Raw genomic sequence first — 22,921 nt, 5'->3', positions numbered from 1 at the left:
CATCCATTCTTGGTCAAGACCTCTGTCCTCAGTTGGAGGTCCTGGGCTCTAATCCCAGTTCTGCTGCTTGCCTGTTGTGTGATCTTGGACAAGTCACTTCACTTCTCTGTAGCTCAGTTTCCACATCTGTACAATGAGAATTAAATGCCTGGTCTCCCTCTCCTCTAGACCGTGGGCCCCAAGTGGGACAGGGACTGTGTCTGACCTGAGTAGCTTGTACCTGAACCCAGCACATAGTATTGAAGCAGCATGGTGTAGTGGATAGAGCACAGGCCTGAGAGTCCGAAGGTCATGGGTTCTAATCCCAGCTCCACCACTTGTCTGTTGTGTGACCTTGGACAAGTCATTTTACATCTCTGTGCCTCAGTTACCTCACCTGTAAAATGGGGATTGAGACTATGAGCCTCATATGTGACAGGGACTATGTCCAACCCGATTTGCTTATATCCACCACAGTGCTTAATACAGTGCCTGGCACATAGTAAGCACTGACAAATACCATTATTATTTGTATTATTATTATTACTACACTGCTTGGCACATAGTAAGTGCTTAACAAATATCATAATTATTTTCCATCCCTCCTCAAATAGTTGGGTTCCCCTGGCCTGCACTTTGTCATCTGGGGTTTCTGATAATTTATCTTGTCGCCCTCCTTACTTGTCAAGCACTTACGTGCTAGACACTGGGGTAAATACAATCAGATCCAGTACTGCCTCTGTAGCTATCATATAGGCCTCTGTCTAAAAGGCAAGAAGAGGCAGGAATCTCATCCCTATTTCACAGATTAAAAAACTGAGGCACAGAGAAGTTAATTGTTTTGTCCAAGGTCACACTGTAGGCAAGTGGAGGAATAAATACTATTGAATGAATGAATGAGCCAGGATTAGGAACCCAGGTCCTCTCACTCCCAGGTCCATGGTCTTTCCACTAGGCCTCATTACTTCTCTTTGCCTGTTATTCCTCCTACTCCAATAATTTTGCACTGATTTTTGTCACACCCACCATTCTGGTTTACTTTTCCCACAGTGAGAAGCTGTGTTGTCCATGTGTTCCCAGTGGGCAGTTTCTTAACTCGGACCGCAGGTCACTTTCCCCATCTCATCTACCCACAAGCCCGGGGTTCATTGTGGCCACAGAGGTCTGCCAATAAGGGTCCATCATGCATACTCACAAGCCAGAGACCTCCTCTGCCTCGCTCCACTCTTGCCCAAAATTCTTCTTCTAGAAGCCACTTTCTAGAGCAAGACTGTATTTCTACCTTAAATCTATTTCACAGTTTCAACCAACGTGGCAGATTTGAGAAATTCCTCTAACTTTAGACTGAAGCTCATTTCTCCCATTTTGCAAAGGCTTTTCTTCTGACTAAGCTCCCTCAATTGAGCCAGATGATCTCCTGTCTTCGTGCCCTCTACCACACAGCTCAGAACACAACACATTTTACCTGCCACCATCTCCTAACTTCTAATGTCCCCATCAATATCTCAGAAATGGTGCTCAATAGCACAAGAAATGCTTAGTACAACTCTTTGCCCATGTTAACTGCTCAATAAATACCACTGATTGACAGTGTGGCCCTGATTTCTAATACCCACTCTCCTGCCTCAGACAACTGCCTGATTGTTTTCACTATTGTTGCATGTTTTTGTCATTATGAACCTACTGCTTAGTACTTGGTCCCTCTTCCCAGACACATCCTTGTAAGGCACATGAGCATCTCCAATACAATTAAAGAAAACTTGCAAGTTCTAGGCCTGGACCAATCTGGCACACAAGAAGAACCTGAGAGGAATTGTCCATGGCTCTGCTTGACCTGACAAGCTGAAGATTCTTTCCAAATACCATTGAGTCCAAGGCACCTGCTTCCTAAGACGATTCCCCTGGTTAAAACAGTGCAAAAAGGACTGCTTTTTCAGCCAACCAGGAAAAGGAACCAGAATATCACAGCCGAGACAACACAGTTGGAAGTCTCATACTAGTCAATGAAGCAATAGTTCTGGGGCTTAACGACGCAAAGCCCAAACTTTACAGTGAGGTTTTAAGAGGGTGCTTTTTAAACCCAGATATTTCTCTGGCAGTGTCCCCATGGGGTCAACTGGTATCAAGTGAATCTCATTTCTAGCTTCGCTTTCTCACTGTGAGATTTCAACGCCCACACAATGGTTCTCTCAGTTTGAGAGGGTCGGCAGCAAACATTCTTTGCCAAGTACCATGGATTCTGAGTTGCTCCTCTGGTCACAGGACTCTACCGATCTATGCTTTCATTTTGTGTATCTCTCCATATCTTTTAGTTTCATTATTCCTCCCATGTTTGCCACCTGGACCTTCATATTTTTAAATTGTAAGCCCCCTAAGCCCAGGAACCATGTCTCATTCTTACCTGTATATTCTTTCCCTGCATTCAGCATAGTGCTCTGCATAAAATTGGCACCTAATACTAATATTTCTAAGTACCAGTGTTTGACAGTGTGGAATTCTTACATGTTAATAAAACTCCCAAGTGCCCCTGAGCAAAAGATAAGCATTAAAACACCTGCAGCTCAAGAAACTTTTTTTTTAAAGTCAATCTATCACTATAAAAATTAGTTTGCTTCACTTTCTCTCATTCACACATTATTAATCTTTTTACCCTTTCCTTCAGTAAACTAAAGAGTTACTCATTCCCATGTTGTAGCAAAACCCGATTTGGATAGGAGAGTTTGCTTTAAAAAACCAAAAGTGTAAGCTTAGCGATTAACTGACCATCTTTTTCAGCCAGCCGCTGTCCCTCCTGCATTCTTTCCCACTAATACAGATGGATGTTGAATGGGTTGAGGTGTACCCCGACCCCTGGCATTTCACTTTCTTTCTCCTTTTGTCCCTGACCATCAGCTAACGTCCTGGAAGGAGACTCCATGGAGCAGGACATAGAGAGTCCAGTTACCATTCACCAGCCAAAGTTGCCCAAGCAAGCCAGAGACGACCTCCCGAAACACATAATCAAAGACCGGGCCAAGAGAAAAATCCAGAGGTATGTGAGAAAAGACGGAAAGTGCAACGTTCACCACGGCAACGTCAGGGAGACCTACCGCTACCTGACTGACATTTTCACCACATTGGTCGACCTGAAGTGGAGGTTCAACCTGCTAATCTTTGTCATGGTGTACACCGTGACGTGGCTCTTCTTTGGAATGATCTGGTGGCTGATTGCGTATATTCGTGGAGATATGGACCACATAGAGGATAACACATGGACCCCATGCGTCACTAACCTCAACGGATTCGTGTCTGCCTTTTTATTCTCCATAGAAACAGAGACGACCATCGGCTACGGCTATCGGGTCATCACAGACAAGTGTCCTGAGGGAATTATTCTCCTTTTAGTCCAGTCCGTGTTGGGGTCCATAGTCAATGCTTTCATGGTGGGGTGCATGTTTGTAAAAATATCCCAACCCAAGAAGAGGGCAGAGACCCTCGTTTTCTCTACTCACGCGGTCATCTCCATGCGCGACGGAAAGCTCTGCCTGATGTTCCGGGTCGGGGACCTCCGGAATTCTCACATCGTGGAGGCGTCCATACGGGCCAAGTTGATCAAATCTAAACAGACCACTGAGGGAGAGTTTATACCCCTGAACCAGACGGACATCAACGTAGGCTATTACACAGGGGATGACCGTCTGTTTCTGGTGTCGCCGCTCATCATTAGTCATGAGATTAACCAGCAGAGTCCTTTCTGGGAGATCTCCAAAGCCCAGCTCCCCAAAGAGGAACTGGAAATCGTAGTCATCCTAGAAGGCATGGTGGAGGCAACAGGTAATGTTTCTCTTGGTTGTTCCTACAGTTTGGGATCGCTTTTTACTGTGGGGGAACTCCTTTAATTCCTTAGATAACTCTTTCTGATCGGCTAAAAGCTCAGGGGTGGAAACGCAGCCCAAGCCCTGGCGCTCATGGTCTGGGGCCCATCCAGTCGGGGATGGTTCCATGTTACGAGAGATGATTTTGTTCCAGTCTTTGCATAAGGGGTACATCCTGAATAGAAGCATGGTGTGTTTAAGATGCAACTAAACATTTTAAAGTCTTTTTTAAAGCCCTATAATAGATTCTGACATCGGCCGTAAGGTTAAGTTTATATATTAAAGCTGCACGAGTAATCACTGGGAATTGTATGATACAATTTTTAAAATGGCCAAAGCTGAGCAGTCCAAATCAGGTACCAGAGCCCATGTGCTGGATGTTTATCATTTGCCCCCAGGAGGAACTCAGGCCCCTCAAAAGCCAGCCACTGCTTGACCAAAAATGCCACTTCCACCGGTGCATCGATGCAGTTTGCACACTCCCCTGCATGCACTGGGGCAAGGCCGCTTACTTCCATGGGATGGAAGGCGAATGCTAGCCAGGTATCTTTCTACCCCATGATCCCCAGGAGGGATATGCTGGTAGGGATAGGCACAGTCATGCGCCTCATCTTGGCTTAAAGCTAGACCCTTATCGGTCCTACTTAGGCTTTCCATTGGTGAGTGGGAGCCCCAAAACGGGCCTATTCCTCCTAGTGTTTGGTCACCCTGACTCTCACCATTCAGCTTCCAGATATTACTCAGGCCACGTCCCAACTGTTTCTCTGACATTATCTTTGTTGAACTGAAAAGAATACAGCAATAAGACCTTGAAGGAAGGCTTTCTAAAGGTTAAGGTGATAGCTGGTCTTATTTTTGGAATGAATGGTTGAGCTTGCGACTATCCAGACCCCGGCAGGAACAGTCCCAGAGCCAAAACTGGAGCCATGAGGAAAATGAATCTTTCTGGGAGGATAGCTGCTTTAGCTCCCCTTAGTGGTAGCTAGCACACCTCAGACTTCCACAGATTAAACTAGTGACAACACGGTGTGTTTCATATTCAACGCCTGCGATTATAAGCCCTCCTGATAGGTTTGGAGGACAGGAAGAGAGAGCGAAAGAGGGAGAGAGAGAGAAACACAATGGTCCATGTTTATATATTCATTTCAGAGTTCCATTGACATAAAACTCTAGAGAGTCCCGCTTCTGCAAACTAGAATATTCATCCAAGCCATTAGCCGCCAGAGGCCAGTCAGGGTTAGAAGATCCTCCCCCTCTTTAAAGCTTTTGCTGCTGCTGGTGCCAGCTGTGAGGACATTGGCTGCTCTTTCCCTGGCAGGGAGAGTTCTCCGGAAATGACCCACAGTCTGTGGGCATTGGAGCTGTGAAAGGCAGCTAGAGGTCGAGGCAACTCCTAGGGAATTGTTTCAATTAATCGATGGTATTTAGTGAGCACTTACTGTGTGCACAGCACTGTATCAAGGGCGTAGGATAATATAACACAGTAGAGTCGGTGGACTCGTTCCCTGCCCACAGGGAGCTTACTCGTACTTTAGTGTTGAGTCCTCTTGGGCTCAGGCCCAGCAGTGGGGATACCAGTGGCAAGGCACCGTACATGGGCCCTGAGGTGGACTGCAGCAGGGTCAGCCCCGCCCAGCCTGCGGAAAGGCCATGAGTTGCCACTGCTTCAGCCCAGCCAGAAGCGCATGGCCTAATGGATAGAGCCAGGCCTGGAAATCAGAAAGACCTGGGTACTAATCCTGGCTCTGCTGCTTGCCTGCTGTGTGACCTTGGGCAAGTCACTTAACTTCTCTGGCCCTCATTTACCTCAGTTGTAAAACGGGGTTTAAGACTGTTGGACTCTGTCCAACCTGAGTACTTGTATCTACCCCAGCACTTAGAATAGTGCTTGACACAGAGTGAGTGCTTAATAAATACTATTCTTCTTATTATTAAGTGGAACTTGGGTGCAGGAAGTGTGTGGGTGATCCCAGACCAGGCATGAGGCCCAAATCTGCCAGGGGGATGCTGTTTGAAGTTACCCAGGGGGGCCTACAAGAGCTTCAACTGGCTCCCTGGCCTGTGGGGCTCTACCCAACAGGGGCACTCCTGCAGCTTGGTGTTATTGCCTGGGACTGAGGCACCTTCACAGCTAATGCTGCTGGCCTGACCCTTGCGCCCTTGAGGTGGGCGACTATCTCTCAGTGACATTTCAAGTGAGAACGGGGTTTCTTCCCTGTGGGAGTTGCGGGTGGTGAACAAGGAGACGCCGCATTTGAATTTGGGCCTGAGTGTTTGTCTTGTATCTGTCCCAGAACTTAGTTTAGTGTTTGGCACATAGTAAAGTGCTTAACAAGTACCACAGTTATTATCACTAATCAATCAATGGTATTTATTGAGCATTTACTATATGCAGAGGACTGTTCTAAGCGCTTGGGACAGTACAACAGAATTAGCTGAAACATTCCCTGCCCATAATGAGCTTACAGTTTAAAGGGAGCTTAGTCTAGAGATAAATTACCCCTCTGACCTAACTCTTTCTGTGATTTTAACAAGAGGGGTAGACCCTAGAAAATCCAAGGACATTTGGGATTTGGGGGGGGGCTAAACTCCCCCATATATTTTTGGAAAAGGCCATTGACTTTTCTGATCCGGGGCCATCTGAGAGAATGGTGTTTACAGAAGGGCTTAAAGTTCCGTAAACAAACATGCTCACCAGCTGTGGAGAGTCTCTGTAAAAATAGGAGCTATGCATATAGAATGGTATTTATAGAGAGTAAATGAGCCTATAGCCTGGATGAATGTTACAAAGAACTGGGCCCATGGCCAGCTAGCTCTTAGCTTCAGCCTTTTTTATTGATGAATTTCCGCATTTGCCCCAGTGACGATGCAACTTCTCTATGCCAGGGAACCTTCCCAAGCTTCCCGAACCGATGGGAGCGATTCTGTATAATCCCTTCTTGAGTTTCCTGCCCGGCTACCAAGGATGGGAGTGGGAAGAATGAGGGGAGAATGAGGAGAGTGGGTGAGGGCAGGGAGTGGGAGGGAGGGAGGAAGGATGAGGGTCTCCTCCACCCCCGGGATGGGAAGTGTTGCCTGGAAGAAAGCCTGGGCCCCAGAGTTCCTTCCTGGCCACGTTCACTGCTACCACGTCCACTGGCTCAGGGTGAGGGAGGAACAGAGATGAAACTGAAACAGGGCAAGAAGCTGGCTGCCTCACCCAGCCACGTACCCCTCCCTCCCAGGGGCTGTGGGAGGGCTACAGGGGGTGAGATGTGCAGGTGCCGGACTAGGGCCTTACAGAGACCTCACCTCCTCCAGGAGGCCTTCCCAGACTGAGCCTCCTCTTTCCCTCTGCTCCACCTCCCCTCCACCCTCTGCTTTTCCCCCCTTCCCCTCCCCTCAGCACTGTGCTCATTTGTATATATTATTTATTACCCTATTTATTTTGTTAATGAGGTGTATATCTCCTTGATTCTATTTATCTTGATGATGTTGTCTTGTTTTTGTTTTATTCTGTTTTGCTTTGCTGTCTGTCTCCCCGATTTAGACTGTGAGCCCATCATTGAGCAGGGATTGTTTCTATCTGTTGCCGAATTGTACATTCCAAGAGCTTAGTACACTGCTCTGCACACAGTAAGCGCTCAATAAATACTATTGAATGAATGAATGAATGATTAGGGCCAGGCTGGACCACTGGGCTGCAAGGGCAATCCCAGGGATCTGGGCTGTGTGAATCAGGTTGGGCCATAAATGGCTCCTGGCCGCAGGCTGTCCTCTCCCTCCGCCCTGCACTTCACATCCATGCATTCATGGTGGTGCATTTCAGAATGATTGTGGAGTCAGTCTGTCACAGTGCCTGCCCCGCTCTCTTTCTGCGATGGCCCTGTTATAAGGCACCAACGCTAAGGTAGAGTGAGGAGGAAAGTGTCAGGCTCAGACAGGCCCATGGGCTGTGAAGCATTGTTTGCTTCAGCCACCAGGTCCACTGGATAGAGGGATTCTGCCACCCCCTTCCTCAGCCTAGGGAGGCTTGGGCACTGCACGATACGGTCATGTCACGGTCTCAAATGCAAGACTAGAGGCACAAACCCACGGTCTGGCTTCCGATTCTTTAAGCACTTCACAGCCATGCCTTTCAGAAATTGGGAGAGGGTGGTTCTCCTCGAGGAAAGCTTCACGCAGATGGGATGGCAAGCGGCAGGCTGGAAGACACGGGCAGGCCCTTCCTGCAGCAAGGATCGAGCTTTTAGTGCAAACGATGCAGGCGGGAGTGTCGGGGTCACAACGTGGTCTGGTGCAGCCAACTCCACACATCAGGATGGTCTCTCCCTACCAGTAGCATCCCCCTCAAGAATGCCGGATAACGCTACAGGCACCCCTGGGCCACAGCAACTTATGCCTCGAGAATGCCCAGCAGTAGCTTTTTCCAGTCCCCAGTGTTGTTTTTTGTTGTTGCTGTTGTTTATTTTTTGTGGAATTTGGTAAACACTTGCTATGTGCCAGGTACTATACTAACTGCTGGGGTAGATACAAGCTAATCAGGCTGAACACAGTCCATGTCCCTCGCAGGGCTCACAGTCTTAATCCCCATTTTACCGATTAGACTGTAAGCCCATCAAACGGCAGGGACTGTCTCTATCTGTTGCCGACTTGTTCATCCCAAGTGCTTAGTACAGTGCTCTGCACATAGTAAGCGCTCAATAAATACTATTGAATGAATGAATGAATGAACAGATGAGGGAACTGAAGCACAGAGAAGTGACTCTTCCAAGGTCATATAGCAGGCATAATAATAATAATGTTGGTATTTGTTAAGCGCTTACTGTGTGCAGAGCACTGTTCTAAGCACTGGGGTACACAGGGGAATCAGGTTGTCCCACGTGGGGCTCACAGTCTTAATCCCCATTTTACAGATGAGGTAACTGAGGTGCAGAGAAGTTAAGTGACTTGCCCACAGTCACACAGCTGACAAGTGGCCGAGCTGGGATTCGAACCCATGACCTCTGACTCCAAAGCCCATGCTCTTTCCACTGAGGCATATGGCAGAGCAGGAACAAGAACCCAAGTTCTCTGACTCCCAGGCCTGTGCTCTTTCCAGTAGCCCAAGCTACCTCTTTTGACAGTTCCCAAGTCATTAACCAAAAGTTTCCTGGGAAGAAGGGCAGATCTTGATGATAATCTTCCTCAAGCTTGCCAGCATGTGGCCAGCTGGGTTTAAATATCCACCTTCAGGCACAGTATACAGCCACCCATTTAAAATCAGGCAAGTTTCACAACACAGCTAAGACAAGCCCCATACTCTCTGAGGGACAAGTCTCATTTCCAGCAATCAAAGATGCTGTGCCCCCTGTGGTTAAGGAACTGGAGGTGTTAGATTAGACTTCTGACAGCTCTTCTAAAATGTGGTATCACAACCTTTCTACTAATAGTACTTTGCAGCATTTCCTTCCTACAGTTTTTCTCTTCCAAATATTTATTGGAAACTGGAGTTTGACAACTTACTTGCCTCTAATCGGTCTTTTCAAACAGTATTTTCTCCTCCAGATGTTTATTGGAAGTCAGAGCCTGACGACTCATTTGCCTTTTAATCCCTCTAGATTTCCAGATTCTCCTAAGAATTGTCTCCCCGCTCCACTCCCCTCTCCCTCTACTCCCTCTCCAATCTTCTCCAAGTCAGAAAGATGGAGTGATGGGATTAATGAGTTTGTAAGTGCTCTGAAAGTTTTGATTAGAATTTGCAAGAGAAGCTCCATTAACCTCCTCCACAAAGAGTAAAAGCTTGGGGAAAACAGTCCATTCCTCACTACTTAATAAGTATCTATCTGCCCAAGATGGCATTTTAGGCACGGTATTTAGGAATGGGCCTACCCGCTTAAAGCTCACAGCCTAAAGTTACAAACGATGGAGCTGAGTGTCTGTCGTAAATGATGGACATGCTGCTGTCTAGTCACAAAAACTTTTGGATTGAGAATCCACACAGAGGAATTGATTAGAAACCAACTGGCTTGGGCAGCGTAACTTGTCCTCTGATTTCTGTCCATCGTATTCCTGCTAGGATAGTGGGTGCAACAGGGGAGTAAGAGGGCAAGGGTGTGGCAAACTGCGAAGTGAACACAAGAATTTTATGTATGAATCTGTGAAAAGACAAGCATACCCCTTGGAGGCATGGGAGAACTTTTTCATTCTTAGCTTTTTTTCTTTATGTTGCTTAACCGGAACTTAGTTCTGGCTTAGGAATGATGGAAGGACAGAACTGCAGAGAGAGGAAAAGGGAGAGGTCCAAGGAAGGTTAATATTTATAATAATTATTATTGTAGTATTTGTTAAGTAAATTCTGTGTGCTAAGCACTAGGGTAGATGCATGAAAATCTTGTTGGACACAGTCCCTCTCCCACATAGGGCTTACAGCCCAAGTAGCAGAAAGAACAGGTAATGAATCCCCATTTTACAGAAGAGGAAATGGAAGCAGAGAGAAGTTAAGAGATTCGCCCAAGGTAACACAGCAGACAAGTGGCAGAGCCTGGATTTGAACAGGTCCTGACTTCCAGACCCCATGTTCTTTCCACTACATCACGTGTAGACTTTCTTGAAAGGATCATTTAAAGGAGCTGGGTCCTATTGCAGGACAAGAGAAGGGTGCCCATGGCCCAGAGACAGATCTCTACAGGCCCCAGAGCAGGGCTGGGCAGATTTACGAGCGGGTGAGGAGGAGGAGGAGATGGGGAAAGAATGAAAGGTGAAGTGGAAGGGGAGTGGATGCAATCCCCACCACCATAGTAACATTTTCCAGTCTGGATCTGGGGCCCCTAGAGAGGTGGGATCTTGGCCAGGTATGCCAATGCCCTGAAGTTAATCTGGTTCTGTCCCTTTAAAGAACCACCCCACCAAGATGACTATTTATTTTAATCTAATTTGGTCCTGCCTTTCAGACTGATCCCAGAGGGAGGCCAGTGGAGGGCCTGGGGCAAGCGAGACTGGATCCTGGATATCCAACCCACCCAAGACCTAGGAAGGGCACCCCCATCTAATCTGCCCCTCTCCCTCCTGCTGCTATCTTCAAACCACAAATTCAGGCCAAATACAGTGGAGTACAGTTCAATCTCAACCAAAATGCTGACAATTCAATGCAAATCGCAGCAAACCTATGTCATCACCTCTTCCTGAGACACAGGAAAGCCTTGCCAGGGAAAGATCTTTATGTCTTCTTTAAAACCGGCCAGGTCTAATTGGGAAACCCACAGGTGCCAGGAAATCATGCCCTGGGAGTTTTCATATTGCATCATTTCCACTTTTACAGTTCCTTAGATTAATCTGTCTGGGGTCTGTCTGGTTTAGATTAAAACTCCCTCAGAACAGACAGGATGTCATCTTCTGAATCACACCTCCCCGGTTTTATAGATTCGGGGCACAACAGACACCTGTAAGCTCATCTAAACATATTTTAAAGAAATTCTGTCTGGGTGTGACATGAATTTTTACTGAAAATGAGTGGTAAGTGAGCACCTTTGTGGTAAATCACAACTATATGTATATGCAGGGTATATTACAGTCTGTTGTCATGGGCACACTTATTCCCCACTTATTCCAGCACACCACTCAACTGCCTAACATGGAACAGCAAACCCAAATTCGATTCTATATATAATCCCCTCTGGAGGTTTTCACATAATTAATTATAAAATGCTTTCAATCAGTAAAATAAAGGCAGACTGCCACGAGAACAGACCATTAATACGCACTGAATCAGAGGGAACACCGGTGCCAATCAACATTACAGAGCACGCACCATCATAAAGCCTTTAAGGGGATTTTCAACTGACCAGCCAAAACTGAAAAGGGAAAAAGGTCTTGGGAGGGACATGGAAAATCATATGGTAAACAGGAGCTAGAAATATAGATGCATCATAGGAAAATCTTTATAAATTAGAAATTCTTAATGGGCCATGCTCTTCTCTAGTCATGGCAGTGGTTCCTAGACAATCAGGAGTGAAAGCTGCCACCAATCCTGGATTAGCACGGGGTTTGGCACATAAATACCTAATACTTCTGTGATTATCGTCATTATTATTATGATTACTACCCCTACAAACATACCCAGTTCTCCTCTACCCTTGAATGCTATGTGTTCTGTATTTTCCAGCTCTCTCCCTGGTTACCCAGATTGACAGTTACCAAAATTAACAACTTTCCAGTCAACAGTATTTATCGAGCACTATAAGCAAATGTGGGAGTACGACAGAAGTACATTCACTGACCTCAAGGTCCTTACAATATAAGAATGATAATGAATGAATAAAGTCAGAAATAATTTACAACCAGTGAGACCAGGAGGAACTTTTAGCTTGGAGGTTAAGTATATTCTTAAAGGATTCCAACAAAATATTAAGGAAAATATCAGAGGAAATGGAGGGGAAACACGATTAGCTTCCAACAGCTTGACCTCTCACACCAATTGACATGCTGAACCTTCTGCTTTTCAGCAGATTGAAACATTCAGGTGACGCCTTGAAAGTGTGGATTACAAACCCTTTAGCATCTGTTTTCACTCATTCATTCAATCGTATTTATTGAGCGCTTACTGTGTGTACAGCACTGTACTAAGTGCTTGGAATGTACAATTTGGCAACAGATAGAGACAATCCCTGCCCAACAACGGACTCATTCTAAACGGGGAGACAGACAAAAATTTGAGCAAAATAGCAACTAAAGAAATGACGAGTGGGTACATTACTCCAAACAGAAATAGAGTACTATAAGAACTTAATCCTATACGGAACATTGGTAACGACTCCAGCAGACAGGATATGCACTTCCAGTCATGAAACTTCCTAATTGCAGGAGCTTAGACCAGAATAATTCTCATGACAGATCCTCCAGGATTGGAAGAGAACCAGTCGATGGTATTTATTAAGCACTCTGTGAGGAGCACTGTAGTGCTTAGAGAGGGCGTGTCTCTTAGCACTTGCTCTGCTCTACAATCTGCTCTGCACACAGTAAGTGCTCAATAAATATGACTGAATCATCTTCTTGCCTCTTCAGCCACCAACCTCTGCTCATGCCCTCTCCTAGCCTAGAACTCCCTTCCAATTTCACAGCCAACAGATCACAGCACTCCCTATCTTCTGCCTCATCTCCAGGCTAAGGTACAAACATATCTGATATAGGCTATTACTTCCTCCTAGCTGTAATTTATCTTGGTGTTTGACTCCCCAACTAGCTTACAAATCCCCTTAGGGCAGGGATCCTGTTGACTGACTTTTGTACTGGTGTCCTGTACAAGATAAGCACTCAATACATATTAGTGATTGATTAGGTAGTTATTCACAGTGATAAAACTTTCCATCAGCATTCTCATCATGGCCACTTGAACAATCCCCTTACTTTCCCTCCCCCACAAACTGGAAGAAAAATGGATCTTCAGGTCTTTTTGAAAGAAAAATAGCTGATGGGAAATGTGTCAAAAGACATGTAAGATACTGGGGAACTCTTCTCTTTATAGGATGAGGCATAAAAGTTGTAACACTTTGGCATGGGACTTCATTTACATTTTTAATCTCTTTTTGAGACCCCATGAATGGACTTCCCCTTCCTAAAAACAGGATCTTATTCATCCCAATTTATCCTGTTTGCAAGAGGCTGCTGGAGATCAAAGTTGGGATTTCCCCAGTTTCCCCAGGAAGAACATCCTCTCACAGAACAAGGTGCTAATGTTTGAGCCCAGACATGTGTCATGAACCTGTCTCCGGTTGCCCCTCAACCCCAGGGATTTGGGACCCTTCCCTCGGGACCCAGACATCCTATACCACCTTCCCAAAATCCATGAAAAAGGAAATCCTAGGTTTGAACAAAACTCTCTGGAAAACTACAACCTTTTCAAATCCCTTTATTTTGAAAGGTTTCACTCCAAATGTCCCTGGTCTTAAATGTAATAACTCCCTGGGGATGTGGCTCCTATTACATCTCGTTACAATCGCTTCATTCTGATTGGGCAAACTTCCATCTTTCTGGGTTGGGAATCCCATTTTTTTCTTTGGAGTTTGGGACTGAAGTGAAAGGAGATGTTGAGAAATTAATGATTTGACAGTTGGCCATCCAGACTTCAGAGGGCTATTTCAACTGGGCCAGTTGCTTCATTTAGTTAATTGGTATCTTGTCAGTGCTTAAACTTCATTAAGGCAGCAGCAAGGCTTTGGACCAATTCATAAATATTAGCTTTCCTCACATTGCCCTAGCTAAGGGTTTTAATCCTATCAACGTTTCCATGACTAATTCAAAGGTGGAAAATAGTCTCTGAAGACTGAAACTAACTTCAGGGCTGATCCTTCTGTGTTTAGCCCAAGTAGAAGTGTTGCTTCAAAGAAGAATACCTATGTATTAGGAATTGTGGGGGTTTGGTACCTTTGGACTTCTCCTGAGAGAAGTCTCAAGGGAACAGGGAGGAGCAGCAAGCCAGAAGTTCATAATAATAATACTAATTGGGGTATTTGAGCACTTACTACGTGTCAAGCACTGTACTAAGCGCTACGAGATAATAAAGTCAGACGCAGTCCCACGTGAGGCCTACAGTGTAAAGTGGGGAGAGAACAGGCATTGAATTCATATTTTACAGATGAGGAAACTAAGGCCCACAGAAGGGAAATGACTTGCCCAAGGTCACAGTTCATGTAATAGATAATGCGGGTGAACCTTGAGATGAGAGTAGATCATGGTGGGAGGAGATCTAGATGTAGAGTCGCGCAGCACGGGGGGCTGGGAGGGAGGGACCACCACCCAAACTCCAAAAACTCGCTCATTGCCAGGGGCATCACCTGCCATGTGGGGTTCAGCTGTGGGGTGAAGCCACTGCTCGGCTGGGCTCCTGGCCTCACTCATCCCACGGCTGACAAAATTGAGGGCTTCCATGAAAGGCTGCAAAGAGTGAAGAGTTTCTGAGCAAGCCTGTAAAGATCCCAGATCTCTCTCATTCTGGTAGCTTTGCCAAACTTGCCTTCCCATCTAATACCATTCCCCTTGCCCTGAAAAGCCTTGCCCTGAAAGTGAGAAGCTGGCAGGCCTATTTCCTATTCATCGCCCCCGGGTATCCAGAACATTCTGGGGGTGGGACCAAACCACCAGTGATCCATCTGTGGCAGTTGCATAGGGACAGAGGTAGAAAGGAAACATCTCCAATGACAGGACTAGGGTGGGATGAGGGAATGCCTTCCACTTTTCTGGATCATTAAACCAGGTTCTAACACCCAGGATATTTAAGTGGCCAAGACAGAGTCCCAGGCTACTCAGAGACAGAAGATTTATGGGATCGATAAATCCCATGAAGATTTATGGGATCGATACTGCCTTCATCCAGTGGAGACCCGGATGCATGGGGGCTGAAGCAGCACGACCACTCCAGCAACACACGGGGCAACTCACTCCATCAATCGCTGTTATTTGAGTACTTACTGTGTGCAGAGCACTGTACTATGTGCTTGGGAGAGGACAGTAGAGACCAGTCAACCGGCAAGTGCTTCATTCCCTTTTGACTTCAGCTTCTTGTCTTGTGGCTCAATGGCCTTCTGCACCCCTTCCTCTCATCTAAGGCACCAAAAAAAAAAATACCCTGAATTGGCAGTCCTGGGGAGGTTGTGATTCACACTTTTCTGAGGCTGTGGCACTTGAACAGAGAAGCATCTCATCACTGGCTTGGATACTGGCCTGTGCTGATGACTCTCTGCTCCAGGCCCTAGGAAACGCCATCCGCCCATTCTCTTCTGAAAAAGATTCTCGGCTGTTCCCAGCCACTTGTCCTTCCCCATTAGCCCTGGATGGGCCCTTCCTTTGTCCCCTTGGAAGGTTTTCAGCCCATTTAAAAGAATAAGGTCAAAATGTGTCTCAAAGGCAGAGTTTCCTACAAAAGTTACAAAATCTATAAAGGTTTGACTCTAAGCCAAGACTCCCAATGGATCCTTCCAATCAATACACCATTCTTAGTTATGAAACCCAGTACCCTTTTTTGTTTCCATCCATCTTTATCATATTGCAGGCCAGAAGCCATTCCAGTCAAGCTAAGCGTCATCTACAAATACTGGAATATCAGAATCACCCACAAACCAGTAGAGACACCTCTAGTTTCCTCTAGAAACAACTGATGGAACCAACAACTCAAAGGTGGCCTTCTGTGTTTGCCTCTAATTAATCCCTTGTGGGCGTGCTGGGTCCCAAACCAGCCATTTTCCATGATGTTCGCTCCAAAATAAATGCGACCGTCCGAAACTCGCCAGTTTTGTGGCTGTCTCTAAGAGCTCAAAAGCCAAAATGACTGCCGCAAATTGTAACTCTAAGTGGCCTCAACTCAGGGCAGGATTGGGGATTTAGCACTGGGCAACAAGAAGAGGAGACTTTTCTTTTTCACTGGCAGATCTAGCTGACTAAACCTGCAGTGTTGGCAGGAAGCCTCCTTCGCAATAAGCAATGGCTTACAAACTGCCTCTCTGCAGAGGTAGATACCTCTGCCAGGTGCTACAGTCCAGGGGAAGTGATGCTTTACGATCCGTTCCTCTCCTCGCCTTCTGAGCCAGCCACGCTCCAGGGTGAATTGGGAGAAGGAGCCCTTGGAAAGCCAGATCCCGAGTCAACACCAGCTGACGGTTACACTATTCCAAACTGTCCTGGCCATGAACCTGTCCATCATGCCCACCAGAGCCAGCTGAGAGTTCCAGCATGCCAATATGTGGAGTTCAACTGACCGCTGAAAGGTGGAGAGGGAGGTGAAGATACTGGGAAAGACTGGAGGTTGATCTTGTAAAAGCAAATGAGGGGGAAGAAAGGGGGCAGGCCAAGTGGAAGGCAAAGCATCTAAAAAAAAATTATATTAACTGAGTGTTTACCATGTACCAAGCCTTTTACTAAATGCTTGGGAGAGTACAAGAGAGATAGTAGGAATGATCCCTGTCCAAAAATAAAAAATCCCCAACTGCCAAAGGTGCCCAAAGATTTTTGAGCTGGACTTCCAGACTTGCCCATTCCAAGTCTCTGACGAGGTTTTGAAAGTTTGTAGTCAGGGCTGAAAAAGTCACAAATGAAGACTTTGTAACCGATTACCTCTTTGAAGCCTGTCCCTTCCTAATCCTCTTCCCACTTTCACCCTGTCCCTTTTCCCCTTGTATTCAGAGTTGACAGCTCTGTCATCTACATGATGATGACTCAGGAAAGAGATCTCGGTAATAGTAATAATGGTGGTATTTGTTAAGCGCTTACTATGTGCAAAGCATTGTTCTAAGCGCTGGGGGGATACAAGGTGATCAGGTTGTCCCACGTGGGGCTCACAGTCTTCATCCCCATTTTACAAATGAGAGAACTGAGGCCCAGAGAAGTTAAGTGACTTGCCCAAAATCACAGCTGACAAGCAGCAGAGCCGGGATTAGAACCCATGACCTCTGATTCCCAAGCCCGTGTGGTCTTTCCACTGAGCCACGCTGCTTCTCTAGTCCAGACTGCTACAGCAGCCCAAGGGACCTGAAAGAAAACCCTTGGGCAAATCGTTCATCTGAGTTCAGGAATGGTGAAAGGGAATTATGTTATGACTTTTGACCTTCTGACTCCTTCCCCTCGCTTACCCCTTCCCTCCATTGAAAGACCAGTATTTTTGGAAAGCTGCAGGTTCTCCCTCAGTGTGGCCTAGATCTGCCAAAATTGTTCCATTGCCATGGCTGCTGACAAGGAGCTAGTGCAGTGTCCTCAGGCTTCCTGTGCCTGGCAGGCTGCTCAGAGAGCTGTCTCTCCCATTACCCAGGAGGACACCTTCTTGGGGCCAGAACAGCCTGCTGGGGCTTAAAGGGACCCGGGGAGCTGTAAATTTTAATTCCACATCAACTCACGTATTTCTGGCTGACCTCAGGGCAAATAGCTCCACCTCTCTGAGCCTGTATTTCGATCAGTCAAATCAGTCATCTGTAGTTATTGAGCTCTTCCTGTGTATACAGCTCTGTACTAAGCGCTTGGGAGAGTCCAATAGAAATAGAAGAAATGATCCCTGCCCTCAAGGATTTTACAACTTACAATCTGAAGAGCTGGAGGGCTAAAATGTTCTAGTAGATTAGGGCTACCAACCAGACTTGTGGCTTATTGGGTTTTTGCAATGCTTTTGAAACGGATTTCCTTCCTCGGCTGTTTCTGGGTTATTGCGAAAACCCAATAAAACAGCTGAGGAAGGAAATCTGTTTCAAAAGTCTATGAAGACACCTGATAGGGATATGTCCCCTTGAAAACAACAGAGAACCCATCGTCCTTCACTTTGATGGGAGGTGGGGGGGAGAAGGGGGCACTTCAGGACAACAAGCCCAAGCAGTACTGCCAGCCACATTCCCTCCAGGCATGACTACAGCAAGGAATTCAGCAGCTATGGGCAAGGCTAGGTGCCACGTTCTCACTCCCTATGGGTTCACTCACTGCATCAGATTGGCAACCGCTCCACAGCTAGCATTGGCCCAGGCATTACTTTCACGCTGGTCCCCAGCCAGGATGGACTTGAACAAATCACTGACTCCTGTCACCAGCTACCAAGCCTCATGTGGCACTGTCCAAACACCGGCAGGGTTGTGCTTTGTGCCCACATGGCACCGAATTAGAGCCGTGGGCTTCTGTTCCTCGCTGTGAGGCCAGCAATCTCACTCTCGACCCCATGGGGTTTGGGCGATCCGGGAAGCTGGCCAGGGCCACAGGAAAGGATGGAGAGGATGCTGTGTTTGGAACTTAAAACAGTGAGGGTAGAGTACTGTGCTGTCCTCTCGCTCCCAATTCCCGGTGTTAATCACTTCTCTCTCTCCTTATTCATTTGCCCCAGTATGTCACACCACTGGGCTACAAACTGCGCTGGTGCTCCCAGAGGAGAGGAGCAGCCTTGGTAAATTTCTGTAGTGGATGCAGAAAGTTCTAGGTGGATGAGGGGAATGGTCAGAGGCCGGGCCACTCTCTCCCAGCAATGGATCGACCGGGAGGCGGCTTCTGGGGGGAAGGAATTGGCTGAAAGGCAGCTACTGGGTGAAGGGCTCTGCGATGGAACACTCCCCACCTTCCCCATCTCACACACTAAGGCTCATCTCTGTCGACCAAAGGGCTCGGTAGCCACTCCCGTTCATCAGAGAAGAGGTCCTCAGCTAACTGTCCCCCGGGGACCCTATACTCATCACCTTCTTGGAAAACTACCTGGGCTTCCCACAGTGGGAGGTGACTTGATTGGAATGTGACTGTGACATTCACAATGCCCTGAGGGGGAAAGAGAAGATGTGCGGCCTGCAGGGTGGGATGGTGGGAGAGTGACCGTCTCCCCTCTGCCTGTTAATAAAAATAATTGTGATATTTGTAAAGTGCTTACTATATGCCAGGCATTGTACTAAGTGCTGGGAATAATTACGGTATTTGTTAAGTCAAGTACTGGGGGAGATACAAGTTAATCAGGTTGCACACAGTCCCTATCCCCCATGGGGCTCACACTCTTAATCCCCTATGTGCTGTGCACACAGTAAGCGCTCAGCAGGGGGAGAAGCAGCGTGGCTCAGTGGAAAGAGCCCGGGCTTTGGAGTCAGAGGTCATGAGTTCCAATCCCAGCTCTGCCACTTGTCAGCTGTGTGACTGTGGCAAGTCACTTAACTTCTCTGTGCCTCAGTTATCTCATCTGTAAAATGGGGATTAAGACTGTGAGCCCCACGTGGGACAACCTGATTCCCCTGTGTCTACCCCAGCGCTTAGAACAGTGCTCTGCACATAGTAAGCGCTTAACAAATACCAACATTATTACTATTACGATTGAATGACTACAGATGAGGTAGCTGAGGCTCAGAGAAGTTATTTGCCCAAGGTCACACAGCAGACAAGTGGCGGAGCTGGGATTAGAAGGCAGGTCCTTCTGACTCGCAGGGCCGGGCTCTTTCCACTAAGCCGCGCTGCTTCCCCTCTTCCTCTGAACACCTCCTCTGGTTCCCTCGAGCCCTGCGAACACGCTGGTTACCAGGATGTTTGGATCCGGCAAACTCAGGGGAGGAGAGTTGAAGACATTAGGATGGAAGGAGCTCTTCTGCTAGCCTGGGCTACCTAGACTACCTTGGGCTGCTCCTCGTGAATGACAGTTACTGCCACCTAGTGGGAAAATGCTGTGGCAATTCCTCTACAGCACATCGGCCCAGACTGGCCGGCTCCTTCTGCACAGCCCATCAGCCTTTTTTTAAAAAAAAACACACACACAAAAAACTTCAAGAACAAAGGTCTTTCATTTCATTTCCCACCCTCCCATATCTTCCCCGGCCCCAGAGCATCAGGGAACTCCTTTGGCTCACACACATCCTTGCTCAGCACTGTGCAAGAGTCCAAGGCTGGGGATCTGTGGCTAAGACAGAGTGCCTGCCCCTCCTCATTCCTCTCCCTCCGGGATCGGGATCCCGGATCACTAGGAATCTCTTGGGAGCTTATGACAGGACCTCTGCCTCTCTCCCAAAGCCCCGTGTTAGAAGTCCCCTTTGGAGCATTCCCCTTTGGCCACCTCTCTGCATTCTCCCCCACTCCCGGAGGTTTCTGGCACTCGAAAAACCACATTTATAACTCCTGACTGGCAACTCCGCTGGAACTCAGCTGCGGAATGGGGGAGTCTGAGGAAGGGAGTATCTGCTAAGTAAAAAAAAGCCCACCTGCTTGGTGGATCTAAACTCCCAGGAATGGTGTTTTAAAAAGGAGAAAGAAGACAAGAGACTTTTCAGGACAAAGAACACAGGAGGCAGGGTACTCTCTCCCAGCCCATTGTTCTCCACACTCCCCAAAAGATTGGCAATTCTACCAGCTTTGACCTGTTGCATATTCACCCATTCATGTCCGTTTGTCTTCCCCATTAGACTTTAAGCTTTTTGAAGAAAGGAAGTGGGTTTTTTCCTTCATTCACATGTTTCCTAAGCAGCTACCACTGTGCCCTGCAGGCCCAGAGAGGCTCACTTGGGGCCCCGATTCCTAGGGACCCCCAATTTGCATTTCCCACATTAATTTTTCCCATGAAATTTAACTATCCTAAGATAAATTATTTTCTTTAAAAACCACACCAGACTGACTTAAAAAATAACACAAGTCAAGAGCCAAATCATGTGGCCTAGTGGACGAAGCATGCGCCAAGGAGTCAGAGGGGCCTGGGTTCTAGTTCCGGCTCCACCACTTGTCCACTCTATGACCTTGGGTAAGTCACTTAACTTCTCTGTGCCTGTTACATCATCTGTAAAATGGGCATTAAGACTGTGAGCTCCATGTGGGACATGGACTGTGTCCAACCTGATTACTTTGCATCTATCCCAGCACTTAAAACAGTGCCTGGAAAATAGTAAATGCTTACCAAATACCATAAGAAAACAAAAACAAAGAACCAGCAGAGATTGACTTTTCTTTTTTTTTTTTTCCAATTTGGGGGATTAGTAATAGGAGTCCTCAAAGTTTCCATCCAGATTCACCTGTTCATGGTAGGTGCCCATTGCTGTTGCTATGGATACAACTATACAAATAATAATATGAGCTCATTTCATCCAAGTCCCATTAGCCCAGTGATTGCCAAGGCCTCTAGATTGTAAACTCCTTGCAGGCAGGTATGTCTACCAACTCTATTGTACTCTCCCAAGCACTTAGTACAGTACTCCGCACACACTAAGTTCTCAGTAAATACCACTGATTGAATAGTGACATCAAACGTAACTCAGCTCCTGGTACTTTTAACTTTCTCTAGCTAGGAAGCTTGCCTTATAGGGGTACCAGTCTCCACCTTAGTAGTGACATCTGAGTGACCACTGGTCAGCTGGGCTGACACCTCAGGCCCCGGTGTGTCACTTCCTTACTACAAGTCATCCTGGCCCAGCTGGCTCTGCAGCAAATACCACAAGTCAGTTCTTTTTAAACCTTTAATGATTTTAAAAAAAGAAAAAAAAAATATTGTTCCCTCCTAAAGAATTCCCATGTGCACACAATCTCTCTCGGCCCTGCCATCCCCTTCATTCCTGCTTAGGTTTTTCATTCCAAATGTCATGGTAAGATGCACCCAAGTTCATTAGGAGCTTTTCTATTTACCGGTTGGAAATGTGTCTTGCTGCTGGCTGCCAGGGAAGCCTGTCAGAGCCACTGAGAGTCAAGGAGACGAGGTCAATCCCGTCCAAACTGCAGGCTTTGAATTTGCTGTGGAAAGTCCCGGGGCACCCAACTTAATAATGACACGGAGGATTTTGAGGAAAGCGAATAAGGAAGCGGACACCCTGGTACTGGCGGGGCTCCAAGAGGCAGTAATAATATCTCTGACGACCCAGCAGGCCAGCGTGCTGCCTTTTGTCAGGTACAGTGGCAGCCACTTCTCTTTGAGCTATTAGATCTCCAAGGGGGAGATAGGTGGAACTAGCTTGGCCCCTTTCCTTTGAACGTAAGTTTTGGTATTTATTAAAAAACTTACTTTGTCAGGCACTGCATTAGACACAAGATATTCCGATCAGACACTACCTGCCCCACACAGGCATCACAGTCTACGTGATTGGGAGAATAGGCTTCTTAGCCTCTTTCTAAACTGAGAAGACTAAGGCCCAGAAAAGTTGTCACTTGCCCAAGATCACAGACCAGGGGCAGAGATGGGAAGGGAACCAAAGTCTGCTGCTCCCCAGTCCCGTGCTCTTCCTTATAGGTTATACTGCCTCCTTTTTAAAAGAGGTGAGGTCAGGTGAAGCCTGTGGGAAGAAAGGATCCAATTTGTGATTTGCCACTTGATAAAAGAGCTTTTCCTTAGCAGTGCTGACTGTGTGCACCCATGCAGGGAGGAGGAACAAGGAGATAGGGGGTAACTCGTGGGTCTGATAGGGGGCTGAAGTTGACCAAAGGGTGGTTTTCCGGCCCTCCCGTTGTGCTGATCCGGGGCCTCTAACCCAGACAAGAGAATATGGAGACAGATGGAAACTACGCTGGGATATTTTTAGTCCTCTCTTTCCTGAGGACCTGTTATTTTTCCATCCACACCAAGCGCATGTCCCCATGTCAGAGGAGAGGGTGAAAGCGGGTTTGCCAGCCTTCCTGCATCTATCCCCCACCCTACATAAGTGTGAAAGACGGGGGAGGGAAGCGAGAGAAAG

The 22,921-nt window shown here is 47.0% G+C and overlaps 2 protein-coding genes across 8 annotated transcripts in view; one reads left to right on the top strand and one right to left on the bottom strand.

Annotated features, from left to right (window-relative positions):
- The window catches only part of KCNJ15 (potassium inwardly rectifying channel subfamily J member 15), a 297,724-nt gene that overhangs the window by 230,524 nt on the left and 44,279 nt on the right, over positions 1-22,921 (bottom strand). For 5 of the 6 annotated variants that reach the window (XR_486015.3, XR_003766020.2, XM_039914668.1 and 2 more), the window contains one exon: positions 15,258-15,389. The exons of the other annotated variant lie outside the window; for it this stretch is intronic. The gene's annotated coding sequence lies outside the window, so the exon portion shown is untranslated. The remainder of the gene's footprint in view (positions 1-15,257; positions 15,390-22,921) is intronic. 6 annotated transcript variants of the gene reach the window in all.
- The window catches only part of KCNJ6 (potassium inwardly rectifying channel subfamily J member 6), a 126,098-nt gene that overhangs the window by 79,394 nt on the left and 23,783 nt on the right, over positions 1-22,921 (top strand). For both annotated transcript variants that reach the window (XM_007667178.2, XM_029082975.2), the window contains exon 3: positions 2,872-3,792. In XM_007667178.2, the coding sequence (XP_007665368.1) occupies positions 2,872-3,792 (921 nt within the window). The remainder of the gene's footprint in view (positions 1-2,871; positions 3,793-22,921) is intronic.

Source organism: Ornithorhynchus anatinus, chromosome 18 (genome assembly GCF_004115215.2).
Source record: "Ornithorhynchus anatinus isolate Pmale09 chromosome 18, mOrnAna1.pri.v4, whole genome shotgun sequence".
Lineage (NCBI taxonomy): Eukaryota > Metazoa > Chordata > Mammalia > Monotremata > Ornithorhynchidae > Ornithorhynchus > Ornithorhynchus anatinus.
This window is presented reverse-complemented; position numbering and strand designations above follow the sequence as displayed.